Source organism: Rhodamnia argentea, chromosome 6 (genome assembly GCF_020921035.1).
Source record: "Rhodamnia argentea isolate NSW1041297 chromosome 6, ASM2092103v1, whole genome shotgun sequence".
NCBI classification, from domain to species: Eukaryota; Viridiplantae; Streptophyta; class Magnoliopsida; order Myrtales; family Myrtaceae; genus Rhodamnia; species Rhodamnia argentea.
In genome coordinates this window covers 13962094-13989592 of record NC_063155.1, presented here as the reverse complement: position 1 = coordinate 13989592, position 27499 = coordinate 13962094, and the positions used below count along the sequence as shown (strand labels likewise).

General features: G+C 41.6%; 1 protein-coding gene and 2 long non-coding RNA genes across 3 annotated transcripts; all 3 read left to right on the top strand.

Annotated features, from left to right (window-relative positions):
- The first annotated feature begins 2808 nt into the window (after positions 1-2808).
- On the top strand, positions 2809-6311 carry LOC125315492 (putative disease resistance RPP13-like protein 1). Its single transcript, XM_048280651.1, has 2 exons — positions 2809-5985; positions 6153-6311. Exons 1-2 carry the CDS (start codon positions 2809-2811, stop codon positions 6309-6311), a joined length of 3336 nt encoding a protein of 1111 aa, XP_048136608.1.
- A 41-nt stretch (positions 6312-6352) lies between these two features.
- Positions 6353-16227, top strand: LOC125315637. Its single transcript, XR_007198902.1, has 3 exons — positions 6353-6493; positions 14534-14538; positions 16217-16227. It is a non-coding gene; the product is annotated as an uncharacterized LOC125315637 (long non-coding RNA).
- Positions 7682-8522, top strand: LOC115754354. Its single transcript, XR_004016982.2, has 3 exons — positions 7682-7864; positions 8015-8129; positions 8457-8522. It is a non-coding gene; the product is annotated as an uncharacterized LOC115754354 (long non-coding RNA).
- Positions 16228-27499: the final 11272 nt, after the last annotated feature.

The window sequence follows — 27499 nt, the reverse complement described above, 5'->3', positions numbered from 1 at the left end:
ATTGAATGAGCAAGTTTTGCTGGCAAATGCCTACCAGGTACGATACGAGCAATGCTTTTCGTTCCTTGATTAATCGTTTGGAGAACCCGGGTAAGTTTTCTAAACCCCTTTTCAAATTAACAACTCTTCTGATGATAGTTGTTATGATTCAATTCGAGCAATATGCCCCTTTTGTACTTATCAATTCTATTCGATGGTGCTCCTATCAAATATTGTTCAATTCAAGCAATATGCCTCTTCTATCGAGTCGTGAAGACATATGCCTTGGCGATCTTGACATCTTATCAAATCATAATGGCATAGCTCCTATGATTTTCGGCTCCTTTATCAAATCATGAAGACATAAGCACCCATGGTTTTGATCCAAACCAAATCATAATGACGTAGCTCTTATGATTTTGTTTCCCCCTTTGTCGAATCGTGAAGACATATGCACTGGCGATTTCAACATTTAATCAACTCACAACGACGTAGCTCTTGTGAACTTGATTCCACTTCTTTCGACTCACAACGACATAGCTCTTGTGATCTCAAACGACACACATATTTTGCGCTGTCTCGCACCGGAAAGAAGCCTCAGGTAGCGGATAAGGCACCGATACCTTAAAATCCTTGCATACGCAAAAAGAAACTTGGAAATTAAGAGAACCATTAGCTTACGAGAAATTTGGTAAAACAGGTATTCTTGTATGCGATCCATGTGCGAGTTTCTCTAACATGGAAAAGAGGAATTATGACACATGTTATTTACAGTCTTGCATATCATGCATCACTTCATTACATAAAAAATGGGATTAAAACTCCCGCCAAAAAGTTCATTCATCATTTGCACTTTGTCAAAATTTAGGGTTCAATTTTGTCTTTGAGCGGAACCTCTACGAGCCTCCACTCAAAGAGGGGCAACCGTTGACGTCTAAATTTTGACTAATCTATTTTTTGCATAAAAATTATAAAAAAATCATCTCACATATTTATTTTTAGCGTACATTGCATTGGCATATAATTTGGGCAAGCAGAACACTTAATTTAGCATGCGTCTAGACTAGGCACGGGATGGAAAAATACACCGAGAAGATTTGAAACTTCGGGGACTGTATTGCAAATACTTAAAACTTCGGGGACTGTATTGCAAATACTTGAAACTTCGGGGACTGCATTGCAAATACCAAAAGAAGATGGAGAAAGGAAGATGGTGAAGAGAAGATAATGAAAGGAAGATGGTGAAGAGAAGATAAAGAAGAGAAGATAATGAAAGGAAGATGATGAAGGGAAGATGAAAATGGAAGGTGAAGAAATGAAGATGAAGAAGGGAAGATGAAAATGGAAGGTGAAGAAATGAAGATGAAGAATGAAGGGTGGAGAAATTTGGCTATAAAAGAGGAAGAGGATTGAGTGGAATTTTGAGAAGAGAAGGGGGAGTGGAAGAGAATTGAGAGAGTTTTGAGAGAGTTTTTTAGAGGAATTTTTAGAGAGGAAAAAGAGAGTTCTTGAGAAAAATCAGAAGAGAAAATTCGAGAGTGAAGAAAGGAGTTTTAGTCGAGCATCATCTTCGACGAGTCCCGACACATATTTCACCTCTCGCCACCCAACAACGCCATTGCTTGCCATTTTCGACGACAGCCGCGTTCTTCCAGCTCCGAGATCTTGAAGGGAACTATAACGTGTATGTGAGTAAGATTTTGTGTAATAGAAGGTAATCCTTTTCATCTTAATCTACAAAAATGTAATCGTTTGGTTTGAACATTTGTTTGTTTATTTTAGACATGCCACGTGTTCCAAATTTTAGCATTATTACATGTTAATTTATTTTTATAAATACTCGTGAGTCGGCTGCGTTTTCTTTCTTTCTAAATCATCCATGGTGTATATCGCACAAAGTTCAATGTTTTACATCCCCATAAAAAAGAAGAAAAAACCAAAAAAATTGCATCTTTGAATTTCAAGTAAAATCCATCAAAATTGCCAAATCAAATATTTTTCATGAACATGGTACCGAAAGGGCGTTAGAGTAATCTAGCGTAACCAAATCCCCGAATTCAAAATCTCCGGTTCGCGGAAATAAGATAGTTTTCTCCCGCTATTTTATTTAGGTTTCTAATCAACCTACCGAAAATGATTAGTGGCGACTCCAAATTCAAAACATGTTGCATGTTAATTATTTGAACCTTAAGTTGCGATTTGGTATGGACTTGGGAGAGTCCGAGTTAGGTTAGTTAATTAATTAACCTGATAATCCATTAGCCCGAAAATAAACTTGTCTATTTTTTTTTAGGTCGCGACAGGAGGCAAAAGCAATATTTTATGCAAAAGAAGGGGCAGCAGCAGAAACATATCTTGGTTCTTAAACCGATTTCATGCCTTGATGTCAAATACTTGCTGTCAAGTTTAATAACAAGTCTAATAACAAAAAAAAAAATTGTTACTTCAAGTTTAAAAAATTGTTACTTCAATTGGTGCTGCTGTGAGATCATATCACACAATTTATTTATGCTCTATATGTATTATTTTGATTTGTTTAACCTTTGGCCTCGCATCCTTTGAAAGCCTTGGTCTTTTTTAAAAATTGTTGGTAGGTGAACTTCTTGGTCTTCCTGGACTACATTGTTTTCTCTCTCCATTAGCGGGATCGGATTTACAATTTTTTCTTATGCGGTACCTGCTCATTTTCACTTTGCTTCACCATAACACCTTTTCTGTTCTCTGCGGTGACCGATTCACCCATGGCCATGGGAGGGATCGTTTTGGGTTCCTTCTTGGCTTCCTTCTTTCGGGTCCTGTTCGACAAGTTGACTTCTCTCGCATTGGGATATGCACAACGAGAAGGAATCAGCACCACCCTACTTGAGGAGTGGAAGGAGATGCTGGTCACAATCAATGCGATTCGGGCGATGCGAGAGGGACGAGCAACTCAGCGGTAACCCTCTAGTGAAACTGTGGCTAGACGATGTTAGGGACTTGGCCTATGACATGGAAGACTTGCTTGATGAGATCGCGATCAAAGCTGCTCAGATTGAGTCGGAGCGCGAATCCAGCGCAAGCAGAAGTCCGAAGAAATGGAAGTTCTCTTTCTTTGGCCCACATAAGTCCTCCGGATCGAATCCAAACCTGCGCTCGCTCGTGTCCGAAACCAAGGTAGAAGAGATCAATGGCGGGTTGAAAGCGATTGTCACCGGGAAGGCTCGTCTAAGCTTGAGAGAGAATGTTGCGGACGGATCCAACTACACCAACAAAAGGGATCCCACAACTTCTTTGCCGGAGCCTCGGTTTTTCGGCGGGGAGAAGGAAGAAGCAGAGATACTCGAATTATTGATCAATGAGGTCGAAAATTCGGATGCCACGCTGAACATAGTCCCCATAGTTGGGATGGGCGGTGTTGGAAAGACAGCCTTGGCTCGGCGGCCGTATAATGATGCCAGAGTATATAGCTCTTTTGAGAAGAGAGCGTGGGTTTGCGTGTCGGATGTTTTTGATGCTCATGACATAACGAAGACTATTTTGCGGTCAATCTCCGGGTTGTCTCGTGAGGGGGAAGATCTTAATGGGCTTCAAGTTAAGTTGAAGGACAATCTATCGGGGAAGAAGTTTCTTGTGGTTTTAGACGATATCTGGAATGAGAAGTACGAAATATGGACTGTCCTCTTAAAGCCATTTGAAGTAGGGGCTAAGGGAAGCAAGATCATCATCACGACTCGCAACCTTGATGTTGTTTCCATAACAAGAGCATCGCCATATCCTTTGAAGGAATTGTCCCTTGATTATTGTACCAGCTTATTAGCCTTTCATGCTCTTGGAACAACAAATTTTGAGAGCCACTCGAATTTTGAAATAATAGGCAAGAAAATAGCTGAAAGATGTAAAGGTTTACCTTTGGCAGCGAAGATGTTGGGCGGTGCCCTACGTAATAAAGGGAATCCGAATGAATGGGAAGATACCTTAAAGAACAGAATATGGGATCTTCCAACGGAAGAGAATGATGAAGTTCTCCCTGTTTTGAAATTGAGCTATGCCCATCTTCCTTCCCATTTGAAGAGATGTATTGCTTATTGTGCAATATTCCCCAAGGACTACCAAATTGAGAGGGATGAGGTAGTACTTTTATGGATGGCAGAGGGCTTTTTAGATGGAAGAAAAATAAAGGAGAATATCTTGAGATTAGGACAGAATTACTTCGATGAGCTAGTATCTAGATCCTTTTTTCAACAATCTAGTGTTGACGGATCAAAGTTTGTGATGCATGATCTTTTGAATGACCTAGCAAGGTCAATTGCGGGTGGGACGTGCTTTACCTCCCGGGAGTCTCAGCTGGTGGGTGATGAAGATGACGCCTCTCTTGAAGAAAAAACTCGATATGCATCATTCATCTTGTCGTGGTATGTTACATCACAATGCACGAGAGCATATCACCGAATGAAGCTGCTAAGAAGTTTAATTCTAGTGCCCGGTGGATTTGGAGGGGTCTCGAGCAAATTCAGTATTTCCAACAAGGTGTTGCATGATTTGCTAAAAGAATTGAAGTACTTGAGGGCCCTCTCGGTATGTCATTGTCGCATTGTAGAGGTACCAAACTGTGTTGGTGATTTAAAACATCTTCGATATCTCAATTTCTCATACACTAATATCGAAACGCTACCCGAGTCAATTGTCGACTTGTGCAAATTACAAGCTTTGATCTTAAGAGGTTGTCAAAACCTTTCAAAGTTGCCTCAAGGTTTCACAAAGTTAGTCGGCTTACGGTTTCTTGATATTAGAGATACACAGAGTCTAAAAGAGATGCCATGGGGCATCGGTAATTTGAAGAATCTTACTATCTTATCCAAATTTGTGGTAGGAATAGAGAAAGGGTCGCAGTTAAAGGAGTTAAAGAACTTGCCCCATCTTCAAGGAGAATTAATCATATCGAATTGCGAGAAGGTGGAAAAAGTTAGAGATGCAGTTGATGCTGATTTGTTTGGAAAGCTAAGTCTTACCAACTTGTCCTTGCATTGGGAAGAACATTTGGGAAATCTCCAGAATCATGAGCACGAAGCACATTTGCTTGACTCTCTGCGACCTCACACCAATCTGGAAAATCTCACTATCTCGCACTATGGTGGTGCAAGACTCCCCTCGTGGTTAGATGGTTCATCGTATTCTAAGGTAGTGTCTTTGTGCTTGAGGGGCTGTACTAATGTTACATCGCTGCCCCCCCTTGGACAACTAGCTTCACTTCAGGAATTATCTCTTGAAGGTCTACATGCAGTAAGGATGATAGGCTCTGAATTCTTCGGAAGTAAAAGGCCTTACTCATCCTTAACCACTTTGAAGTTCGAAGAGATGTTGGCATGGAAGGATTGGTCTAATTATGCCGGGGGCCGAGAAGAAGAAGTCCCATTCTCTTGTCTTCAGCATCTTGTTGTCCGGAGCTGTCCTTCATTGGTCGGGACATTGCCTCGTCAGCTTGATCATTTGATAAAGCTTGAAATCCATTCATGCCCGCATTTACATAACTCAGCCCGTGCGGTGCGTCTTCCATCTCTCCGCGAGTTATACCTCGAGAATTGTAGCAAGGAGATATTAAAGAGCTTGGTCAACTTAACTTCTTTGACCATTTTGAGAATTGAAAATCTTTCGGAGCTTGTTTGCTTTGATGTTGGGTTTGTGAGTTGCTTGGTTAAGCTAAAGCAGCTTCACATAGGAGGGTGTGACAAGCTAAACTACTTGTGGCGGGATGGAAATGAAACTCGAAATCTCACTTGCCTTCAAAGAGTTATCATCGAAAGGTGTCCTCAATTCACATCATTTGTGGGGGGAGAAGGAGAGGTAGAGCTGCTGTGCAACCTTGAAAGGATGGAATTGAGGGATTGTGCGAGTTTAGAAAAGCTTCCGGGCAAGATGCACGCACCGAGACATTTAAGCATTGAGAATTGTCCAAAAATAGTGGGACTAACCATTCCTTCGGATGGCCCAAGCGATAATAACCCGATGCCGCAGCTTGAATCTCTCGAGGTAATTCATTGTCATTCTCTGGCATCCATTCGGGTCATCGAGAGTAGACTCACCGCTATGAAGACACTTCATATTAGTGAGTGCAAGAGAGTGGAGTCGCTCGCAGAGATCTCCACCGGAGAATCGCTAGAATCTTTGACTATTGCTTGGTGTGAGAATTTGGGAAGCCTACCACGATGCCTTCACGTGCTCTCCCATCTCACCGAGTTGATGATAAGCGGGATTCCAGCATTAGAGATAGAGGAGGACTTCCCTCCCCTTCCCATCACCCTCTCGAAACTTATTCTTTCGCATTGTCCGAAGATAAAGTCTATTGCCAGCTATAATATTGCCAGTTGTAAGAATCTCATTCGCTTGGATCTAACTAAGCGTCCAGCATTGGAGATAGAGGAGGACTTCCCTCCCCTTCCTATCACCCTCTCGACTCTTGTACTTATGGATTGTCCGAAGATAAAGGCTTTACCAAATCAGTGGCATCATCTTACCTCCCTCCAGTCAATATATATTTGTAATTTCCCTCCCGATTTGCGGGTCCTTGAAATCTGCGGCTGCGAGAATGTGAAGCAGCCAGTGAGAGAATGGGGCTTACCCCTCCTCACATCCCCGCAGACTCTGTTTATTGACGGCAGGAGCATGGGAGGGGAGGGAGACAAGGTGTGCTTTCCTCCTTCGGAGGAAGAGGGCGAGGAGGATGCGTGGAGTCTTCTCTTCCCTTCCTCTCCGACCTATCTTGAGATAACAAATATGAGGAAGGTGGAAAGACTATCAAGCGGTCTTCGCAATCATCTCTCCTCTCTCACACATTTAGCGATTTCCAATTGCCCCAAGTTGAGGTTCTTGCCAGAGGATGGCCTCCCTCCCTCCCTCCAACATTTGCACATACAAAGATGCTCGAATCTGGAAGATGGATGCTCAAAACTCACTGGCCAGAATTGGCCCCTCATCCAAGACATCCCCAGCATCTACATTGAAGGCGTTTGGATCCACTGAATTGGTTTGCGTATGTTTTTGGTCTTATAATGCATAAATTTCGTTTCTCTTCTTCCATTGGATGCTTAATACGAATTTATTTCATTTTTTTCCCATTTGGAGAAGTGTTGCATAGAATTTCCAGAAAACCACCGACTGTAAAGTAACCCAATGGGCAAAGGCGTTTGCTTCTCGTGAAAGTACAACTAAAATTCAGAGCACAATTAGCTGCTTGAATCCCAGCGAGAGCTTCGTTTAGTCTCCAATTGCTCTGCTTGCGAAAGTTGTTCATATTCTTGTATGCCACTGCTTCCTTGAGTGTCCAGCTTTTTCCTTTATCCACTCCAATGCTCTTTCGAACGGCAAGTAATTGAAATTCACCCTCCTCTGCACCCAACCATCTCCCCTGTTTCATTTCTGGCCTCAACCCCAACAACAGCCGGCATCCGCCCAATTACGGCTTAACTTACATTTTTACTGGCGACACACTCCGAAAGACCTTTTCTAACCTGTACAACTGACAGTTTTAGTATCTGGTGATTTATGTAAGATGATTATTAGTCAGTACTAATTGATTGTCCTGTTACAGATTTTTGGATGAGAAATATGAAGAATGTGGAAGGACTATCAATGGTGGCGGACGTGAGATGTGTAGAGGCTTCAGTTTCCTTCCTCCATGTCCTCTCTTCACAGCCATCTCCCCTCTTTCAGAAGCTGACGTACTTGCCGGAGGATGACTTCCCTCCCTCTCTCCAAGTATTCCGCAACATTCAATGTGAGATTCCGAAAGAAGATTTCTCTCCACTGGCGACTATTGGCACCTCGTCCAATAAATCCCACTCATCGTAATGGATCGAGTTCGGTTCCAATAAGAAGACTTCTCTCCACTGTTTTAATTCTCATTCATCAGGTAATTATTCAGACTTCTTTCTTTCTTCCACACTTGTCGTTTAGCTAAAGGTGCTGCTCCAGGATGCATTTCCATTCCGCTTCCTCAAGTCGATGCTAAAAAGTCCATGTTTTTCCATGGAAATGCGTCACATAAATTTCCACATACCAGCTACTGAAGGTCCAAGGTTGATATTTCGGTTGCTCTGTTTTGTTTGACGAGGAAGTAAACAATGAAAGTGTCATAATGCTAACGGTGTACAGCAAGTCAACCTTGTTTCATACAAGTGACTTCCTCAAAACAAATAATACTTTCATGGCGTTTGCCTACATTGCTGGAATTGGGATGTGTCAAATGTGCCAGCCTATATCCATGATATATGTAGAACTTTGTGTGATGCCCAAAAATTGCTTACCTTTGCACTTGGATGACGCACCAAAGAAATTGTAAATGGAAATGCACTATGCTTTGAAAGAGAATCATGAAGTATTGTTGCTCTTGAATTAATATTGTTCCGCAATTTAAGCGTTTGCCTTATTTTCTCTTACCAAATATCTGTTTCTTATGCCCTAGCTCATTGACGTGAATTCTCTCAACTGTGCTTGTTTTGCAGAATATCCCACTGTCATCTTTGTATTTGGCAAAATCTCTCGGGAGGATCAAATGCAAACACTGCTGAAACAGAAATATGTTCGCTGGGTCACATTGATGAATGAAAAAAAAGGTCAAAAAGTCAAAAAGGAAAGGACAAAAAGCCAAAAGATGAAAAAAACAAAAAAAGATTGCTGCTTGTTCGTGTGTCCAAGAGGAGAGAGGGAGCTCTCGGCCAAGAGGGAAAACAAAGGAGAAGAAGAAAAAGGGGCACGGCTTTGCGGTATGGATTTGAAGGCAAACGATGTCGGAATTGGCTTGGGTTTCGATATGTTATTCACGAGACCAAGGGCTACGAGTTGATCGGTTTTGTTCATAGAGAACTATTTTCGAATTTTCTCTAGTTTCTCCAATTGCAGTTAGGGTGTTTTGATCCATTTGGGGTAGTCGATCTTCGTGGCGATAAAGTCTATTGTATTGTTGATGTTGAGCTTCTAACATATGACAAGAGAAGAAACTCTGTTTATCCTGCTATTCTTGGTGATTAGTGAAAGTCTCTATGCCGTCTGTGGTTTTTCCCTCATTGGTTTTCCACATAAAATCTTGGTGTTGTGCCTTTGTCGCCTTAATACATCAACATTGTATTTGCTTATTTTGAGATTATATTGCTGGAGAATACTGCCAGCTGATGTTGGAGTTAAGTTGATCCTTTGGTCGATTTAGTTTTTGGGAAGAAATTAATCCTGGATTGGGTTAGTTCTTGGTGAATTGTTGCCTAGTTCTTCCCAAGACAATACCACTCGTAACCCAGTTATCTCGGGTAGGCAAGTCTCGTCACTACAACCCCGTGAAGCTGCCAGAGCTTTCGTCACGAGCAAGACAAGATACAAGCTCTACCATCGCAAGTGAATTATCCTCGTGACCTCGCATTTGTCGAATATCAGCTTGTACCATTAGGCTACCATCAATGGTGATCAGCGGTCCCCCATACTTTTGCATTAACATAATCACAGGGGCCATTTTGGGAAAACAAAATAATCGAAAGGGTCACTCATTTTTCAGATTTGGAATGGCAAGTAGCCTAGAGTTCCTTGTTGATTTTTTTTTTTTTTGGTGGCATTTGGGGTGAGTATGTATGTAATTTGTTTGTCTGATCACTCTTGTAAATGTTAATTTCACATGACAAAATAGTTTTTAAGCCGAGTTACTTGATTGTCTTGTCAGGTCGAACTTAAAGAGTCCGATGCAAAAGCCGTGATTCAAACGAAATTATTACATTGACAATGGCCGTTGGCGAAAGACAGGAATAAAAAAGAAAAGTTATTCTTTTATTTCTTTTCTTAAGACTTATTTCTCTTATTTTGTTTCTTTTCTTAAGACTTATTTCTCTTATTTTGTTTCTTTTCTTAAGACTTATTTCTCTTTTCATGCGATTAATATGCAATCTCTCTCAACAATTTCTACGAAATTTAGACTTTTACAAAGCACACATCTTCGTCTAGTCAACCCAACTTAGTTGCCTTCATTTATAGTGTTATGAATCTTCTCTTTTGTTTGACAAAATATATTAGTACTTTGCATGCAATTATTAACTTGAACGATGAATGCTCCGATAATACCTAAATACCTCTCGCTAATAATTTAGATTGAGCGATTTTCCCAACCACGCTACGTGATACGTCGATCTATAGATGAGACATAAATAAAATAAGCATATTGTGACATTCTGAAATCCGACCCTTTTGAAGTAATGAAATGTCATCGATGTATTTCAGTAAATCTCGCTCGGAATTGATCACTCTTGAGTTAACTAACCGAAGGGGAATGGCTAACTGGGAAATGGGTACGTGGACCTAAGAACTTGACCATGAATCGACAATTTGGCCATAAGGGTTGTCGAGGGAAGGTTTAGCTATTGTAGGCCGATCCAGGAACGACTAAAGAACAAATTGCTAGCGTTATATAATTGGATCGCGGGTGATTCCGTTTGACCACAGTATAATTTGTGAACGTTCCTAAACTGTTTCCTGACGATCGCGTCCTTCGGAACTAATGATTGACCCTCGCAATCACATGACAACCAAGGTCGCCATAGCTTGAGTATGATACGAATCATAAGGTCGATACGCGTAACTCCTAAAGAGCCGCCCGTTAGTTTGAGATAAACTGAGTTGCAATCGATTGGGATTAGCCATTAAATTGGACTTCGAACTTGGGCATCGGGCTTTTAAGGATCACAATATGAATATTTTGGACGTCGCCTCACCAAAGTCACTTAAGTTTGCGGTTCGTCCCAAAATGATTAGAAAAGTGAGATATTGATGGAATTAGAAATTACTCTTTTACCGTTGGATTAGAGCTCATTCCTCAAGTTAGATTAATGGCAAAGTAGTCTTTAGACTTGAGTTGGATTTACAGGAGTGCCCCTCTTGTTGTTATTTGCAAGAAGCCAAAAGTTTGAATTATTGATGTGACTCCCTAGACAACTCTCCTTAAAACCCTCAACCACCTAGTCTACTAAGCCCCCCCTCAAGTCAAAAGCCTAGTCTAAGACAACCCATCACCTCAATCTCTCATTCTTTCTCTTGGCTTTGGGAACAAGCTTTTGAGAAGCAAGAGCTCATTTTTACTCTTCCTCTCCCCTTTCTCACCACCATCTCCTTCTTGTTACCTTGTCCGTTGGGCACCGGGATGCCTCACCACCACCACCATCGACCACCCTCCTCCGCAAGAGCACCGTGAGCCTTGAACCGCCGTCCGCGAGCCATTGAGAGCCCGCAAAGCCAAGCCAAAATAGCTGCTGCCCTTCACTGGAATTGTGGACTTGTAGGGCTGTTCTAAGGAGTTTCTTGAGTGGTTTCAAGGTAAGAAACTCCATATACCTCGCTTAGTATGTTAGACAACTTGTGGAAGAAGTTTGGAGTGGATTAAGAGGATTTAAGTGGCTGACTTCAAGCGTTTTCCTTGGACTGAATCAGCCCTCAAATCTGTTCCAGATCTGGTCGTGAAGTCTTGCCGCCCCTTGGTTGGCTTTTCAAGCTTCAATCTTGTGGTAAGTTACTCTTAAACTTAGTCTAGGACTTTAGGTTACCAATGGATGGTTTAGAATTGGATTGGAAGGGTTTTAGGGTAGTTTTGTATGAAGAATGTGTGAAACCCGAGAGACCCGTTAATCCCGTTTTTCAGCGCGCGTCGAAATTGAAATGGCTCATTCGAGGTCGTCTGGAATCCGAATTGAGCTCCGTTTTCTCCCACACGACCGTAAGATCATGAGGAACATGATTCTGAGTTTGGATTGCTCAAAAAGAGATTATAGAAATGTCAGTTTTTCTGAGAGTAAGTCTGGATGTAGAAATCAGTAGGTGGATACCGCCGAGGATGCATGGACATGGCTAAATTAACTTACTTGTCCTATATGTGTTTGGTCTTGAGGTGCCCTTGTGGATTGATTACTTATCGTTATTATGTTTGGCTATGGTTTGCCAATGTGAATTGAGCATTTGGAATTGACTAGCTAAGTACCTTGTATTCGGTCATGAGGGATCGAAATGATCGATTGGCTGAATTGATAAATTGCTCATAGTATGTTTGACATTATGATGTGGAACATGATTGAATTGATGTGTTTGGGGGCATAGTAGATGAACCATGAGATGTCCTTTGTGATTGTGCAATTCATGTTTGCTCAAACCCGTGCTGTGGTTAGTTGGCATGGCTTGTGTTGTTTAGGTCATGATTGACCTTGAATTCAAGTTTGGCTAAGCGAACGAATTGATTATATATATATGTGATCACATAATACCCTGAAGCGTGATACGCGGGGAATTGAATTTATCTTGAGGCGTTAAACGCGAGATAACGACTTGATGCGTGTTTACGCGAGTCTTAATATTTATAACGACTTGATGCGTGTTTACGCGAGTCTTAATATTTATAGCGACTTGATGCGTGTGTACGCGAGTCTTAATATTTATAATGACTTGATGCGTGATTACGCGAGTCTTAATGCTTAAAATAGCCTGAAGCGTTATGACGCGGGTACTTGGCAATCCGATATCAATAATTGGTATGTGATTGAGATTTATGATAGGAAACACCCTTTATGATCTTGTGATTTGTGAAATGTCCCGATCTGAAGCTCGACCTTAAAACTGTAAAGTATGACTTGAATTGCGAACTTCTATCTTATGTTTGTAGTGTGCTTTTGTCGTTTTGCTTGTTGAGCAATTGTCCCTTTGAGTAGAATTACATGTTTTAGGATTTGCCTGGAGGTACTATTGGCCTGGTCTAGGTTTAGGAATAACTTGCTGAGATTTATTCTCACCCCGTCGTGGGATAACAATTTTCAGGTCCCAAATGATGAAGTCTCATGACCGCCATGGATTGGCTTTTGAAGATGCCTTTTTTTGAAGTAGATGAACCGTTAACCTTACCCGATTGTACTTCTTTTTGTAGTCTTAGAGAGCTGTGTTTTTATATTTGGGGTTGTGTTCGCTCGTATAGCTCTGTAAGGTTAAACTTCATCTCCCTTGTTTTATTAAGAGAAGTTGTATTTTGAGAATTATCAAGTAGTAACTTTTGAAGTCAATTTGACATTTTTAAGAAATGTATGGTGTAAGTTTTAAATCCCCCTTTTACATCCCGAGTCATTGTATTTCATTCTGTTGTATGGAGTGTAGTTCTCGCTTCCGCATGTGCTTATCATTTTAGGCTTAAGTTCATTGCTGTTGGATCCTTGGGAAGTTTATAATTTACGGCCCGTGCGGGGTGTTGGCGTGCTCGTAAGGTTCGGGGCGTGACACATATTCTAAGTCAGCAATACATTTTGCTAAGGTCAAATGGAGAAGAAACCCGCGCCCATGTGCGCAAAAATAACTCTTGAGAATCTCCCCTTGTCTAAACAACAGCTTGTGCGAAACATCAAAATTTGCAAATGTCAACAATGACGAGTCAACTTTCATTATTAATGATACAGCATTGTTTCTTTTCTTTTTTTCTTTATGAATTCCATGATATAGCATCGCCATATTTTGCAAGGGCGAGCCTCACCCATGCGACGGCGAGGCCGGACCTCGCCGCCCCTCATGAGGCCGATGTCATCAGCCCACCCCTTTGGCCGGTTGCCTTATTGACAATCGGCTAAGGAAGAAGAGAAGAGAGAAAAAAATAAAGATAAAGAAAAAAATAAAAAAGAATAAATTGAAAATTATGAAAATATCATTAACAATTACTACGTCAACGCCGGCCATATCATGTCGGCGATTTCTATCAAAATTGATCGGAAGGACCGAATTGGCTAAAAAAATGTATTTTAGGACTAAATTGGCACATTGCAATAGGTTTATGACTTTTTTGATAATTTCCTTGAGTTTCGAGTTCAATATTGGAAGAAATATGGAAAAATAATTCGTAGTTTGTTCCAACGACCACATCAAGAGCACCCTAAAAGCATTACCCTCTTCAAATTTTGAAAATGAAACAAAAATTTAAACTTTAAAAAATTAGGAAGATTTTATATAAATTGAATTTACAGGTTGATTTTTATGTAATTTGAAATGTTTCGGATGCTCTTGTAAAATATAAGTTACATGTGGATTCCACCGATTTTGACAATTGCAATACTACAAAGTCCCAAACATGGAAAAAATTTCAAAAAAGTCCTAAGCCAATTGCAATTGTGCCAATTCAATCCCGATTCTTTTTTTTTTTTTTTGCCGATTCAGTCCTATACCTTTTGTAATTGTGTCAATTCAGTCCATCCAATGAACTTTGGCCGGTCGGCTTTGACATGAATGCTGGCCGACCGGGGGCCTAATATTTTTCAATATTTTTTAATTTTTTTAATTTTTAATATTTTAAAAATAGTTTTTATTTATTTTTTCTTTTCTTTTTCCGCCTCCCCTCTTCTTCCTCCCTCCCATCTTCTTCCTCCGCTCCGGCGATTAACCGGAGGACGACCGGCGAGACTCGATGGCCTCGCCACAACCGATGGGCGATGTCGGGCCTCACAATGGCTAGGCGAGGCTCACCTCGCCAACCCAAATATGAGACCGTGAACGTGCTTTAAAGAGTTGGGAAGCTAGAGAATTTCCTATGCAGATGGTGTCGAAGACTCTACCGAGTGTGACGACGGCAGCATGCTAGAGAATTTCCTTTGGTAAGAACACGGACGTTATGAGGAACCCGTGCCATTCGGTTGTTTCCTTGTCTTAGCAAAGCGCAAGCTAGACCCCAACCAACATCTACCATTGGGCTGACGAGTTCCCCCTCAATGTCCATCTGTACATCACTCTCTCACCGACCATCCCAAGCCTCGCGATGGCGGGGCAATGCCTCGCCCAAATCCGGGTTGGTGAGGCGAGCCTCATCGGCCACTGCGAGGTTGTGTGACATTCTCAAATTCGACCCTATTCAGGATGTAATGAAGTGACGATTTTAATCGATGCACTATTAGTAAATCTCGCTCTAAAGTGATCACTCATAAGAAGCTAACCAAAAGGGAAAGGCTATTAAGGATATAAGTACGCTCGACACGAGAACTCAACCATGGACTGACGGTTCGACCGTAAGGATTGACGAGGGACAACTTTGAGCTATTAAGGACCAATCAAGGAATGACTATAGAATGTTTTGACAATAGTATACAATCGGATCGCAGTTGAATCCGCTTGACCATTGTATGGATTGCGAACGATCTTAAACCAATTCCTAATGATTGAGTAAATTGGAATTAGTGATTGACCCATCGCAATTACATGACAACCGAGGTCATCCATGGTTTGAGAAAGCTTAAACGTAGATTGATATCGAATCAACTACGGGTCGAGTACACGTAACTCTTGGAAGCTGCCCGTTAGCTCAAGATGAACTATCATCGCGATCGATTGATGATTGACCATGGATTATAATCCGAATATAGATATTGAATCTTCGAGAATCTTATGATTAAATTTTTGGACGTCGCCTCATTGAGATGCTAATTTATCAATTTTCTCAAGACTTTGAATTTAATGATCGACGAGTCGAGATTTGGAGTCTACGAAGGAGCGGGCCGGACGAGGACAAATTGGCCTCAAGCCCAAGTGAGTTTCAGCCATCTAGGCTCAAGAGCAAGCTAAGTGGGCTTACTAAAGCCCATTAAGTTATTCTAAAGCCCAAATTCTATTCATTTGAGCCCAATTTCAATTGATACCAATTCGTACAAAATACTACCTCAAATATGTGTATAGTACTTCATACTATACTTTATGAAATCACCAAAATGCCCTTGCCTTGTGAAAAGACCAAGAGTAATCTTATGGCAAGAAATGAAAAATCCGATGTTAGTTCATTGTTACTTTATCATATTATGTCTGTCAATGTTAGAAAGTCTAACCCAAATATTAAGCTAAAAGGACTGAAGTGACATAATTGAAATAGGTTTATGACCTTTTTAGCAATTTTCTTATAAAAATTTCATTAGTCAGGATCTACCAACGATAATCATCTTTGGATTCTTGTCGGATAACGTTTGCCTATCTGTCTCCGTAATTCTATCGGCTCTATTGACAGAGTCACCTGGGATATCACAGTTAACTCAATGGAGTAAGAATATCCCCAAGATAATGGGAAGTACCAGAATAGCGTTTCCCTTATGTACCGGAAACATCAATATACGTATATGATGCCTAATTAGGCCCACTAGATGAGCCAACAGGTTTCATTTTTATTTTTATTTTTATTTTTTGTTTAATAAACTTTTTGGGTAGAGCCTGATGTTTTGATAGTGCCAAACGGCGGAAGTGCCAGAATATTGCTTATTATTCCATCTAGGTCTAGCAAACGTTAGTGCTTGGTTTAATGACAGTAGCTGGATAATGTCTATCCACTGCTTAGTTTAAAGGAGTCATAAGGTTTAATGTCTTTCTATTGAATCTTTTGGGGGTAGAACCTGATGTTTTTGTAGTAAGCACCTATGGAACAGCAAGATTGTTATATACTAATTATCCCATCCAGCCAAATTTTGTAATTAGTCATTTTTGTGAGGAGAAATTAATCTAAATCCCCGTTAACATGGGGGATAGTACACGCTTATCCCTAAACTTTCAGTTGTTACACAATACCTTCGTTTCGTTACAACCATTAGCCTACGTTATTTTCTTTTGTTAACATGTGTAGTCCAGATGACCTTTTGTTTTTTGGTCGGATCTGTGCAGATGACTTGCAAGGGCGTAAGTACACTACAAGTGTCAAAACTTGTGTACGACGCTCACTTTAGTGTCAAAACTTTCAAAACGATTACTTAAGTGCCAAAACTTTCAAAACGATCACTTCAGTGCCAACTTTTTTTAAAAAAAATCATTTAAGTGCTAATTTTTTTAAAAAAAGATCACTTCGATGTCAACTTCATCGAGCCACGTTAGCTTAAATACTAATAAAAAAATAACACGTGTCGGATTTCCGGTAAGCCACGTCAGCTCAAATTGGAGTTGGCACTAAAGTGATCGTTTTTAAAAGAAGTTGGCACTTAAGTGATCATTTTTTTTAAAAATTAGCACTTAAGTGTTCATTTTGAAAGTTTTAACACTAAAGTAAGCGTCGTACACAAGTTTTGGCACTTCTAGTGTTCTTTAGCCACTTGCAAGGTGTAAAACAATACATTTCATCTCAATTTTTAAGGAAAAATCATTTTACCCACAATTGCTGTAAAATAAATTAGACAATATAGAACATGATAGAAATTATATTATATAAAATATATTAATAATAGAAAGCGTAAGTACCGATAATAATATTGAACAAAATTTGATAAATGTCGCTGCTTTAATATATTCAAGGTAAAATGCATGCTAAATAAAGAGGTAAAAGGACTAAATAACACAATGAATTGGATGGTGTCCCTGGCCCTTTACTTGTTTAGCTCAAAGCGCGTGCTTTTGTTTTTCTTATTGAGCAGACAAAAATGTATGCCGAAAAGTTTTGGTCTTTTATGAGTTTATGGTTTATGTACATGAACAAATATATGATTGTGGAAACATCAAATACCCGAGAATAATCTCTAAACGTTACGAGACAAGCATTAGTGGACGAAAAGTATTTTATTTTGATTTCTCTAACCACTTATGAGCATCCATGAACAGTCTTGGTCTTTGTTTAATGTTTTTGGTAGGTGAAAGTCATGGCCTTCCTGGACTTTATAGTTATCTCTCTCCATTAGCTCATTATCACTTGGCTTCTCCATAACTCATACTCATTCCCCTACCCAACAGTGTTCTCCTCCAGCTCGTCCGAACTCCGAACCTAGCAATCGTGCTTGCTGGATTGCTGTCATTGATCTAATTCCATTTACCAGTTAGCTCCAGGAAATCTACTCGAAATAGGTAAGAGACATCTATCTACTTGCTCTGTCTTTCCCTCGAACCGATATGGCCAGAAAGCATCCGGTGGGCATATATCACACGAGCGCAACAAGCAATTCTTTCTGAAATCTTTTATATTAATGGAGGCCAAAGCAATATTTTTTTAGCAAAAGGAGAGTGAAGGGAAGTATCGCAAACCGATTCGTAACGATCACACGTATAATAGAAGAAAATTAGATGACGCACGGTTTACCCGGGTTCACCCTAAAAATAGGGCTACGTCATGCAAAGAGATTTCACTATGATTTAGGTTTACAACCGCACAACTTGTTATAATAATTAGCCAAAAACAAGTAAATATATATGCCATAAATGGGCCCAAAACCTATACCTTTCCACTCACCGGAATGCGGAACCCTCGCCCGCCGACCGGGTAGCGGGACACCCGTATCGGGGGCGCTGCCCTCGAACTCCCGCATTTCGTGCGCAGGGATCACGTGTCTTCGAATTATACTTCAATTTCCCTAAGCTCACATGGGCATGCCCGATGTGAGAAACAAGGGTCCTCGAAGTATTCACCAACTCCAACATTCTCCCACTTAGTGGATACTTCGCGCAAATGAGAGCCTTTCCAATATTATTTCTCTTCAATCTAATCGCAGCAGAGCACTATTCAAACTCCGCACCCTTGACGGCTTTAGTAAGGAAGTCCGAACTATTTTTCACCGTGTCGACCTTTATCGCTCGAACCACTTTCTTCTCCACTTTCTCTCTGATAAAATGCTATTGTATATCGATGTGCTTTGTGCATGAGTGAAATGCTGGATTCTTAGCTAAATAAATAGCTCCTTGATTGTCACATCTCACCTTTATGGCACTTTGCTCAAAACCGAGCTCCAAGCACAGCTGCCGTAACCATACGGCCTTTTTTCCGGCATGAATAAGAGCCATGTACTCGGCTTCCGTAGAAGAGGGCGCTATTACGCTTTGCCTCCTACTCATCCAACTCAACGCAGCCCTAAACAATATGAAAACATACCCGCCGAGAGACCGTCTACTATCAATATCTCCACCCCAATCTGCATCTACATGGCCTACGATATCAAGCATGTTTCCATTCCCCGTACCTTCAAAACATAAAGAAAAATTCGAAGATGCCCGAAAACTCTTTTGATCGCATTCCAGTGTTCTCTACCCGGGTTAGACATATATTGGCTTAAGACTCCCACTGCTTGGGCTATATGCGGACGCGTGCACACCATAACATACATCAAGCTACCTACCGCACTCGTGAATGGAACTCGAGTCGTCTCCTCTGCTTCTTCATCCGTTTTAGGACAGTGTTCAGCAGATAGCTTGGTCCCTAAAGGTATAGGTGTACTAACAAGCTTGCGGTTCGTCATATTGAATTTCTTCAACACTTCTTTGATGTATTTCTCCTGCCCTAGCCACAGCTTCCGTTTCTCACGGTCCCTCGTAATCGGCATGCCCAAAATAAAATTTGCAGGCCCCAAATCTTTCATTTCGAACTTCTTAGCCAACAAATTCTTCACGAATTTCACCATCTTCATGTTATTTCTGATTAACAAGATACCATCCACGTATAACGTGAGAATGACAAACCGATCGCCCACCCTCTTTACATAAACACAATGGTCAGAATTTAAATGCACAAAATCAAGGCGAGCATGTACGTGTCAAACTTCCGGTACCACATCCTCGGTGATTGCTTCAGGCCATATAAGGACTTTTTTAGTTTGCACACCAAATTGTCATTTCCTTTTACTTCAAAGCCTTGTGGTTGCCTTATATATATCTCCTCCTCCAAGTCCCCATGAAGGAAAGCCATTTTTACATTCATTTGATTCACCTCAAGATCGTATGCAACTGCAATAGATAGAACAAACTATATCGAGGTCAATTTCACCATGGGAGAAAAAATCTCGTCATAGTCAACTCCCTCGATCCGAGAATACCCCTTGGCTACGAGCCCGGCCTTGTACTTCTCACGGTTCCATCCGATTTCAGTTTTCGCTTGAACACCCATTTACACCCAATTGCCTTTCTATCCTTAGGCAATTTACATAGGCTCCATGTCTCGTTATAATTAAGCGACTGCATCTCATCTATCATTGTGAGCTCCCACCGATTCGCGTCATCCCCGGATCTCGCCTCTTTCATAGGACTAAGATCATCTTCGGTAATGCTTAAAGCATAAAACGTACCCAATGCACTAAGCGAGTACCGAAGTGGTACACGCTTTTCCCGCATTGATGTCCTAAGAGCCGGTATGCTATTTGTATCCGAATCTTCATCCGAATCAGTATCCTCGACTTCATTAACCAAATCCCCTTGCTCCAAATCAGAATCAGACTCTACTAGCATACCTTGTGGAACTATCTCCACAGTTTCAGCTTCAAGACTTTCTTCAAGCACTACCACTTGCTTGGGCTCATCACTTTTCCGTGTGCCTGCCTGGGATTGTGATTCACGGAAGACAACATCCCTACTATATACGATGGTCTTTGATTTTGGATTTCACAGCTTATAATACTTGACCATTTCCTTGTATCCGATGAATACTTTCTTCTCAGACTTATTATCAAGCCTACTCCTTTTTTTCTTGGGTATATGAACATACGCGTCACACTCGAACATCCAAACATGTGATAGATTCAGCTCCTTCCCAAACACTACCTCATATGATGTACGATCCTTTGCTGATGAGGTCGGTGACCGGTTCTTCAAATAACTAACCGTGGCTACAGCTTCTGCCCAAAATTCGGGCCCCAAACCCGCCCAACTCAGCATGTATCTTGCCTTTTCTATGAGTGACCGATTTAATCTTTCAGCCACCCCATTCTGTTGAGGCGTGTATGGAGTCGTCTTACGCCTCATAATACCATTATCCACACAGAACTGCTCGAACTTGTCCGAACGGAATTCATCTCCGTTATCCGTACGAAGTACCTTGATTTTCCTGCCCAATTGGTTTTCTACCAAAACCTTAAATTTTCGAAATTTTTCAAATATATCCGATTTACTTTTAATAAAATAAATCCAATTATATCTCCAAAAATCATCTACGAATGATACATAGTATCCAGATCCTCCAATGGATGGAGTCGGAGTATGACCAAAAACGTTACCGTGAATCGGCTCGAGAATGTCTATTGCTCTTACACCGGTGTATTGTAAGCTAACTCGGCTCTGTTTTTCATGGAGATAGTGTTCACGGAACCCGAAACCCACGGAGCAATCTAGTACTCCATTTGCCATTTGACTTGAAGCTAAGGTAGATAGTTCCTTTTCATCGATATGCCCTAGCCTCTGATGTCACAACATGGATGTATCATATCCATTTTCCTTGGTCTTTTCGTAGACAAACCCGCCACTAACAGCTACCATTTCCTTTAGCAGCTTGTACAACGTCTCGTAACGAACTCATCGTGCAATCACAATAGAACCCCGAGTCATCTTGCACGAATTCTTATCACGGTTGAAAGTAACCCCTAAATCAGCTATCGTACCAACCGATAACAGGTTTCTACTCATCGAGGGTATGTGCATCACGTCCGGAAGAGTCTTCATTGTGCCATTACTCATCCTCAACTTCACCCCGCCACGCCCGACAATCCGAACTGCAAGATCATCTCCGAGCATGACATCTCCGCCATTATATTTCTCATATTCACAAAATCAGTATCTATGATACGTCATGTGGTATGAAGCGCCGGTGTTGATGAACCAAATATCCTTGTCTGACTATGCCATACATGCGGTAGCCACATACATATCTTTTGTCTCGATCTTCTTCTTTCCCGAAAATGATTCAGCTTCTTTCTTAGATACATGCTTGTTTTTACAATCCCGCTTCACATTGCCCCACTCTTCACATCTCCAACATTATACCTTCCTCTCCCTACTCTTTGATTGCCCACGAGATTTGGATATGGACCCTCTCTGATTTAGAGCCTTCTCTGCTGGCCTACCCCTAACCGCTAATGCCTCTCTACCAAAATTTTCTGATCCCTTTCGTCGTGTCTCCCCCGATAACAAGGCCGAACACACACTCTCACACGACAATTCCTTATCCCCACTACCAATTACCACAATCGGGTTATCCCACGAATCCGGTAGTAACCAGAGTAGTGTTATCGCCTTATCATCATCCTCAAACTTAACACCGATTGATACGGGTTGGCTTATAAATTTGTTAAAGTCATTTAGGTGCGTAGAAAACGAGTCGCCCTCATGCATCCGAAGATTATACAGCTTTTTCCTTAAAAACAGCTTATTAACCAAGGACTTACTTTGATACATCGATTCCAGTTTCCGCTATAAATTTCTAGCTATAGGTTCGCTCATCATGTTCGTCAGAATTGAGTCCGCAAGATAAAGCCAGATCAAGCCTTTTGATTTCCGATCAATTCGATCCCGGTCTTCAACCTCCTTTGGATCCGGCTGTTTGGAAGTTGAATCCCCTTCCTTGTCCGATTCCCTACCTATCATGACACTAACGATTGCAAGAACCGACATTTTCCTTACTATTACCGACCAAAGATCTCGATCACAAAGAAGATCCTGCATCTTCATCTTCCACAGCTTGAACCGCGTCCCATCGAATTTTTCTAACTCAATCATTGACCCTCCTAACATCTCGGATAAACCCTAATTCCTCGAACACAAGGCTATGATACCAATTGAAAGGAAGTATCGTAAACCGATTCAAAACGATCACACGTATAATAGAAGAAAATTAGACAACACACGGTTTACCTAGGTTCACCTCATAATAGGGCTACGCCTTGCAAAAAGATTTCACTATGATTTAGGTTTACAACCTCACAACTCATTACAATAATCAGCCAAAACGAGTAAATATATATGCCCTAAATGGGCCCAAAACATAAACCTATCCATTCACCGAGGAGCAGAATCCCCGCCAACCGATCGGGCAACGGGACACCCATTTCGGGGGCGCTGCCCCCGAACCTCTACTTTCCGTGTGTAAAGGTCACATGTTATTAGATTATACATTAGTTTCTTGAAGCTCACGTCGGTGTGCCCGATGTGAGAAGCAAGGGTCCCCGAAGTATTTGCCAACTCTAATAGAGAGACGATAATATCAACAATATTTAGGTTCTTGAACCGATTTCACACTTCGATTCCCGGGCGCACAACAACCCTATCGAATCGCCTCAAGTCAAAAGGATAACGTCCTAGGCACGTCATCGACCCATTATTTTTATCTTATTATTAAGCGCATGCGGAACGTACAACTCCCATACATTGAATCAAACATTAGGGATAGAATAGTAGGCTAACACATCGACAACAAAGAAGAAATTACTTTTATTTAATTATCTTGTTAACCCCGGTAAAAAACATATACACAAGCCCTACTTCTAGGCAATTACCAACAACCAGCAAAAATACCAAATCGGGTTTAGGGGTTAACACTACTCCACGCTACCAAAACGCCTCCAAAAGGGGCTCCACACCACATCTACTCATGGATGGAAACCGGTCGATACCTCCATCCCTTTGGTCTTGAAAATGGTAACCTACGACGGGGTGAGCTATAAAATCTTCATGAGTCAACACCTAAGTCAGAGTAAGACATTGACTCGCTCAAGGCAACTTAAACATACGGGATAATATCGATGGCAAATCTATACGATGCGACTCTCGTCACGCTTTAATTATCACATGATCAAGCATAACATTGCCACAAACCATCAATCACATGCAATCTTACCCCACTTTGACCCACACATGAACAATTTATAAATACATGCTATCAATTGCGTACGACTAAGGCATATAACTAGAACATTCATCACAATTTGCATACGCAATGCACTACATGTGCTCTAGTTATTAATGACCGATCCCGGTCTAGTAAAATCATGCTCTTTTGGCGGAACCAAGCACCGTTCCATTCTTTCGACAACGGCAACCGACAAGCCATGTGGTGCCAAGTACCCTAGGCATGGACTAATAGTCGGGCATTCCTATAAGGAGCGTTGGTTCGTCACAAGCCGCGACCGGTATCCGATAAATCGTATAATTCCAAGTACCCTCGGCACAAACTTACCAGGCTCGAACCCTCATACCCGGGGGTCGGCTTCATCCTCATATACCCAAGAAGACAGTAGCCATTATATGACCACACAAGCACGACACTCAATCAATCAATTTATATCTTTGCATTTAATTCGGTGCACCTACAAACGTCGTGCTCAAAACTTGGCTCAAGGCTATTTTTCATGCTCAAAGTTCAATGAAATGCACACGTGTGGTCACATGCACAACTTTTATCCACCAGACTTTGCATCTATAAATAGAGTAATCAGGCATCAAATTCACATCGGTAATGACACTCAACAATCATCAGATCATCAACTAATAATTAATTAACAATTAATTAATTATCACGACCATAACCAATTGATTTAATTAGCAAGTAATAAATCTCAATTATAAATAATTACATATATTTTAATTAACTAATCCAACTTTAGTTAATTAATTCATCTCTGTCAATTAATACAGGCTTCGATTAACTGTCACCCCAATATTCAACTAATCCGACTTCGGGCAAATAGTTCGATCACAATTTAAATAAATATATCCGACACTCGTTAATTGTTCCAATCGGCAACTAACAACAATTATTCTAATCCTTCAACGCAGTTAACGCCTTATTCAAAGTTTAGGGGTTAACTCACAACTCCTACATTCGATATCGAGTCGGGTGTGACGGAGACGCGAGTTCAAGTCCAAGTCTACTGCGACCGATGATATTCGCATGTCGGGTCCTCGAATCGACGTAGCGTTATGGTTCGAGCGTCAATCAGAGCCGATTCAAACCGGCGGATCGGGGTTTCGGACCTCGGACGGGGCTCCCGGCTCACGGGTAGCGGCCGGAGGCTCGGGTTCGGTGGTGAGTCAGCGACAACAACAAAAAAGCAGCTTAGTTTTGGGGCTACGGGGAATGGTGGTGGCTCCGGGGAACGTTAGGGAGCTCGGGTCAACACTGTTCACAACATGGGGGTGTCGGCTCGGTGAACTAAGGCCAAACAGTGGCGTCGAGGGCTGACCAAAAGCGTTAGGGATAGGGAGGTCTTGAGACAGCGAATCAAGAGGTGGTGGGGGCCATTGGTTTGAGTCTGCGGGGCATGGATGAGGTGTGAGTAGGAGGGGGAGGTCGCGGGATGCTCGGGTTTATGGTGTGGAGGTACGGCGATGAGCTGCAATACGACCGAGCAGAGGCGATGGCACGAAATAAAGGAGTCGGGGGTGCTAGACACATCGCCGAGGCTTTGGGGCTCGCAGATCTAGCTTTCGCGGTGTGAGCCGGCGGCTTGGAACGGGGCGAGTTGGGTGGGATGAGATGGTTGGCGAAGCGACGAGCAGTAGAGGAGGTAGTTGCAGGTGGTCGGGCTCGGGTCGGGTGGCGACGGGACAAAGGCGAAGGATGTCGGGACTGTGGATCTTGGATCATCGTCGTGGAGGGGTCGGGTCGGCCTCGACACGGCTAGATAACGAAAACAGAAGCGGTGACTAGTGGCGGTGGTGTGGTGGTCGAGCGTCGGGGTTGAGGTGCTGTCGAAGGGGGAAGAAAACAAAGGAAGAAGATGATAAACAGTGAGGGACTAGGGGGCTGCTTACATGTGGATGTGAGAGAGAGAGAGAGAGAGAGAAAGAGAGAGAAAAGGTGGGAAAAGTCAAACAAACTTGGGGAAGGGGTTTTGTTGCTTAGGCAGAGAAGAAAGAAGAAAAAGAGTAGTGGCCCATGTAGGTTTTGGGGAAAACTTGGGGAAAAAGTGTGGGTGATGTCAAGAAATTGACATGGGGCGCCGCAAGACTTAGGGGAAAGGTTTTGCCCGAACAAAATAAAAAGTGCGGCCCACAATTTCATATTCAAACCTTAAATAATTTTGTCCTTTGTGAATAAAAATCAAGGATAAAGTGGTAATTTGACAAATGGGTATCGAATTGTCATTTGGCTTGATTGACTTAGGGTAAAAATGGTATTCTCCATTAACGATTCGAACAAGGCTAAATTTGCGCATGAAATATCTCTCAGCTATGAGTCAAAGTTTGGCGATTCAAACTTGACTTTTTCTGACAGACGTCCCTAAACGACCAATCATTGTCCCTTAAATGTTCAAAATCCAAATTTATTATTAACGTTGGAATTTATAATTTTTCCTACGGACATCGAAATTCCAGGACATCACAATTCTCCCATCCTTAGGAAATTTTCTCCCCGAAATTACTCTACTACTCAACCTCAAGAAGATAAAGATACTTGCGCTTCATAACGTCCTCGCTTCTCGTCATATACTAATCGTTTCACATTATTCCTTATCTCAGCTTCGTATACTAAAATCGCAAGCCAACCATCATATACAAGCCAGATTCAAGCCTATAATCCTCAAATTTCAATCCTACAATTCCATATCCACAACCCATCTAAGCAAGCTAACTCGTTAGACTCCAACGATTACACCTAAATTGTCACCATCCGAACTTGCCGTCCAAACCAACCGTCGATTGCCATACTATAACCACAATTAACTACAGAAATTAGTCATTCTTACTTAGCGATCGACAACTTCTTAACTAACGAGTGGCGTTATTATTTCTCTCACCAAATACAAATACATCCCGTAACACGTCCACAAGTATCTGAATTTTCGTTTTAAGCAACAATGAACTGCGCCGATTTCCTCATTCCGTTCCCCACGCTTCCTCTACACACTCTGATCACTTATTTTTCCTTATTCGTACATCTCGCAATCTTAATCTTATTCGGGGTCATCATAGACCTTAGTAACTCATAGACTCATCTCGCAAACTATAATACGTTATCCACTCATAACTTACCATTACAATTTTTTCACGTTAGTTTCCGCAACTCTTTGCTCCGCATACCCGCTTGTGGTTCTGCTGGTTACGGTCTTCACACAAAACACAATTTCAAACAAGTCTGATGCAATCCAAAACTCTGCGGGACACATCACCGCAAGGACTTACAAACAGCACATCCCTCACACGGACGGGATCTTCTCCGACAACAAACTCGGAGGTATCACAAATGACTTTCACCAGCTTCCCACCAAGCAGTCCAAGCATTTCTACCTCCATAGTACCTCATCCAATCATCCTTTCCCTCATCGAAACGCAATGCATTGCCATGCAATTTCGAAAATGTTTTCATTTTGAGAATCAATTTTAATGCTGTATTTTTTAAATAAATGTCAAACTTAGTTCGATACCTATACTCGTCCCTTTCAATGTATGGTTTGGGTCACTTCTGCTCCCATTACCATCTTAGAAGCCTGTTAGGAGCCGCTCTTTGTCCAGGCTTTCTTGCCCCGGCGATCACTCCCCGCCCTTATCGGACCTGGTCATTGCGGGTTGTCCCAAATCATACATCTACGAAGAGAGTCCCATTCCACACATCTCATACCATGCTTCATTACGGTTTGTAGGTATCCCGTCAATCTCGTCCCATACCAAGCTAACGGTTTATCAAGTCCGAGAAAATAATGATATGCCCATATATGCACATTTCTCAAATTTCGTTTTAATGCAATAAACAAATGGAATGCATGATTGTCCTCACTACTCATCACACAACATTCATTTCCAGATCAATTCTTATCAACCGAAAATTTCTAATTCCACAAACGATTATCACATCTCAAAGATT

Bases quoted from the DNA above. Each gene is read 5' to 3' on its own strand.
- LOC125315492 (XM_048280651.1), top strand. From the start codon at position 2,809: ATGCACAACGAGAAGGAATCAGCACCACCCTACTTGAGGAGTGGAAGG. The intron at 5,986-6,152 runs GTAATTCATTGT...GAATTTGGGAAG, and splicing joins CGCAGCTTGAATCTCTCGAG to CCTACCACGATGCCTTCACG.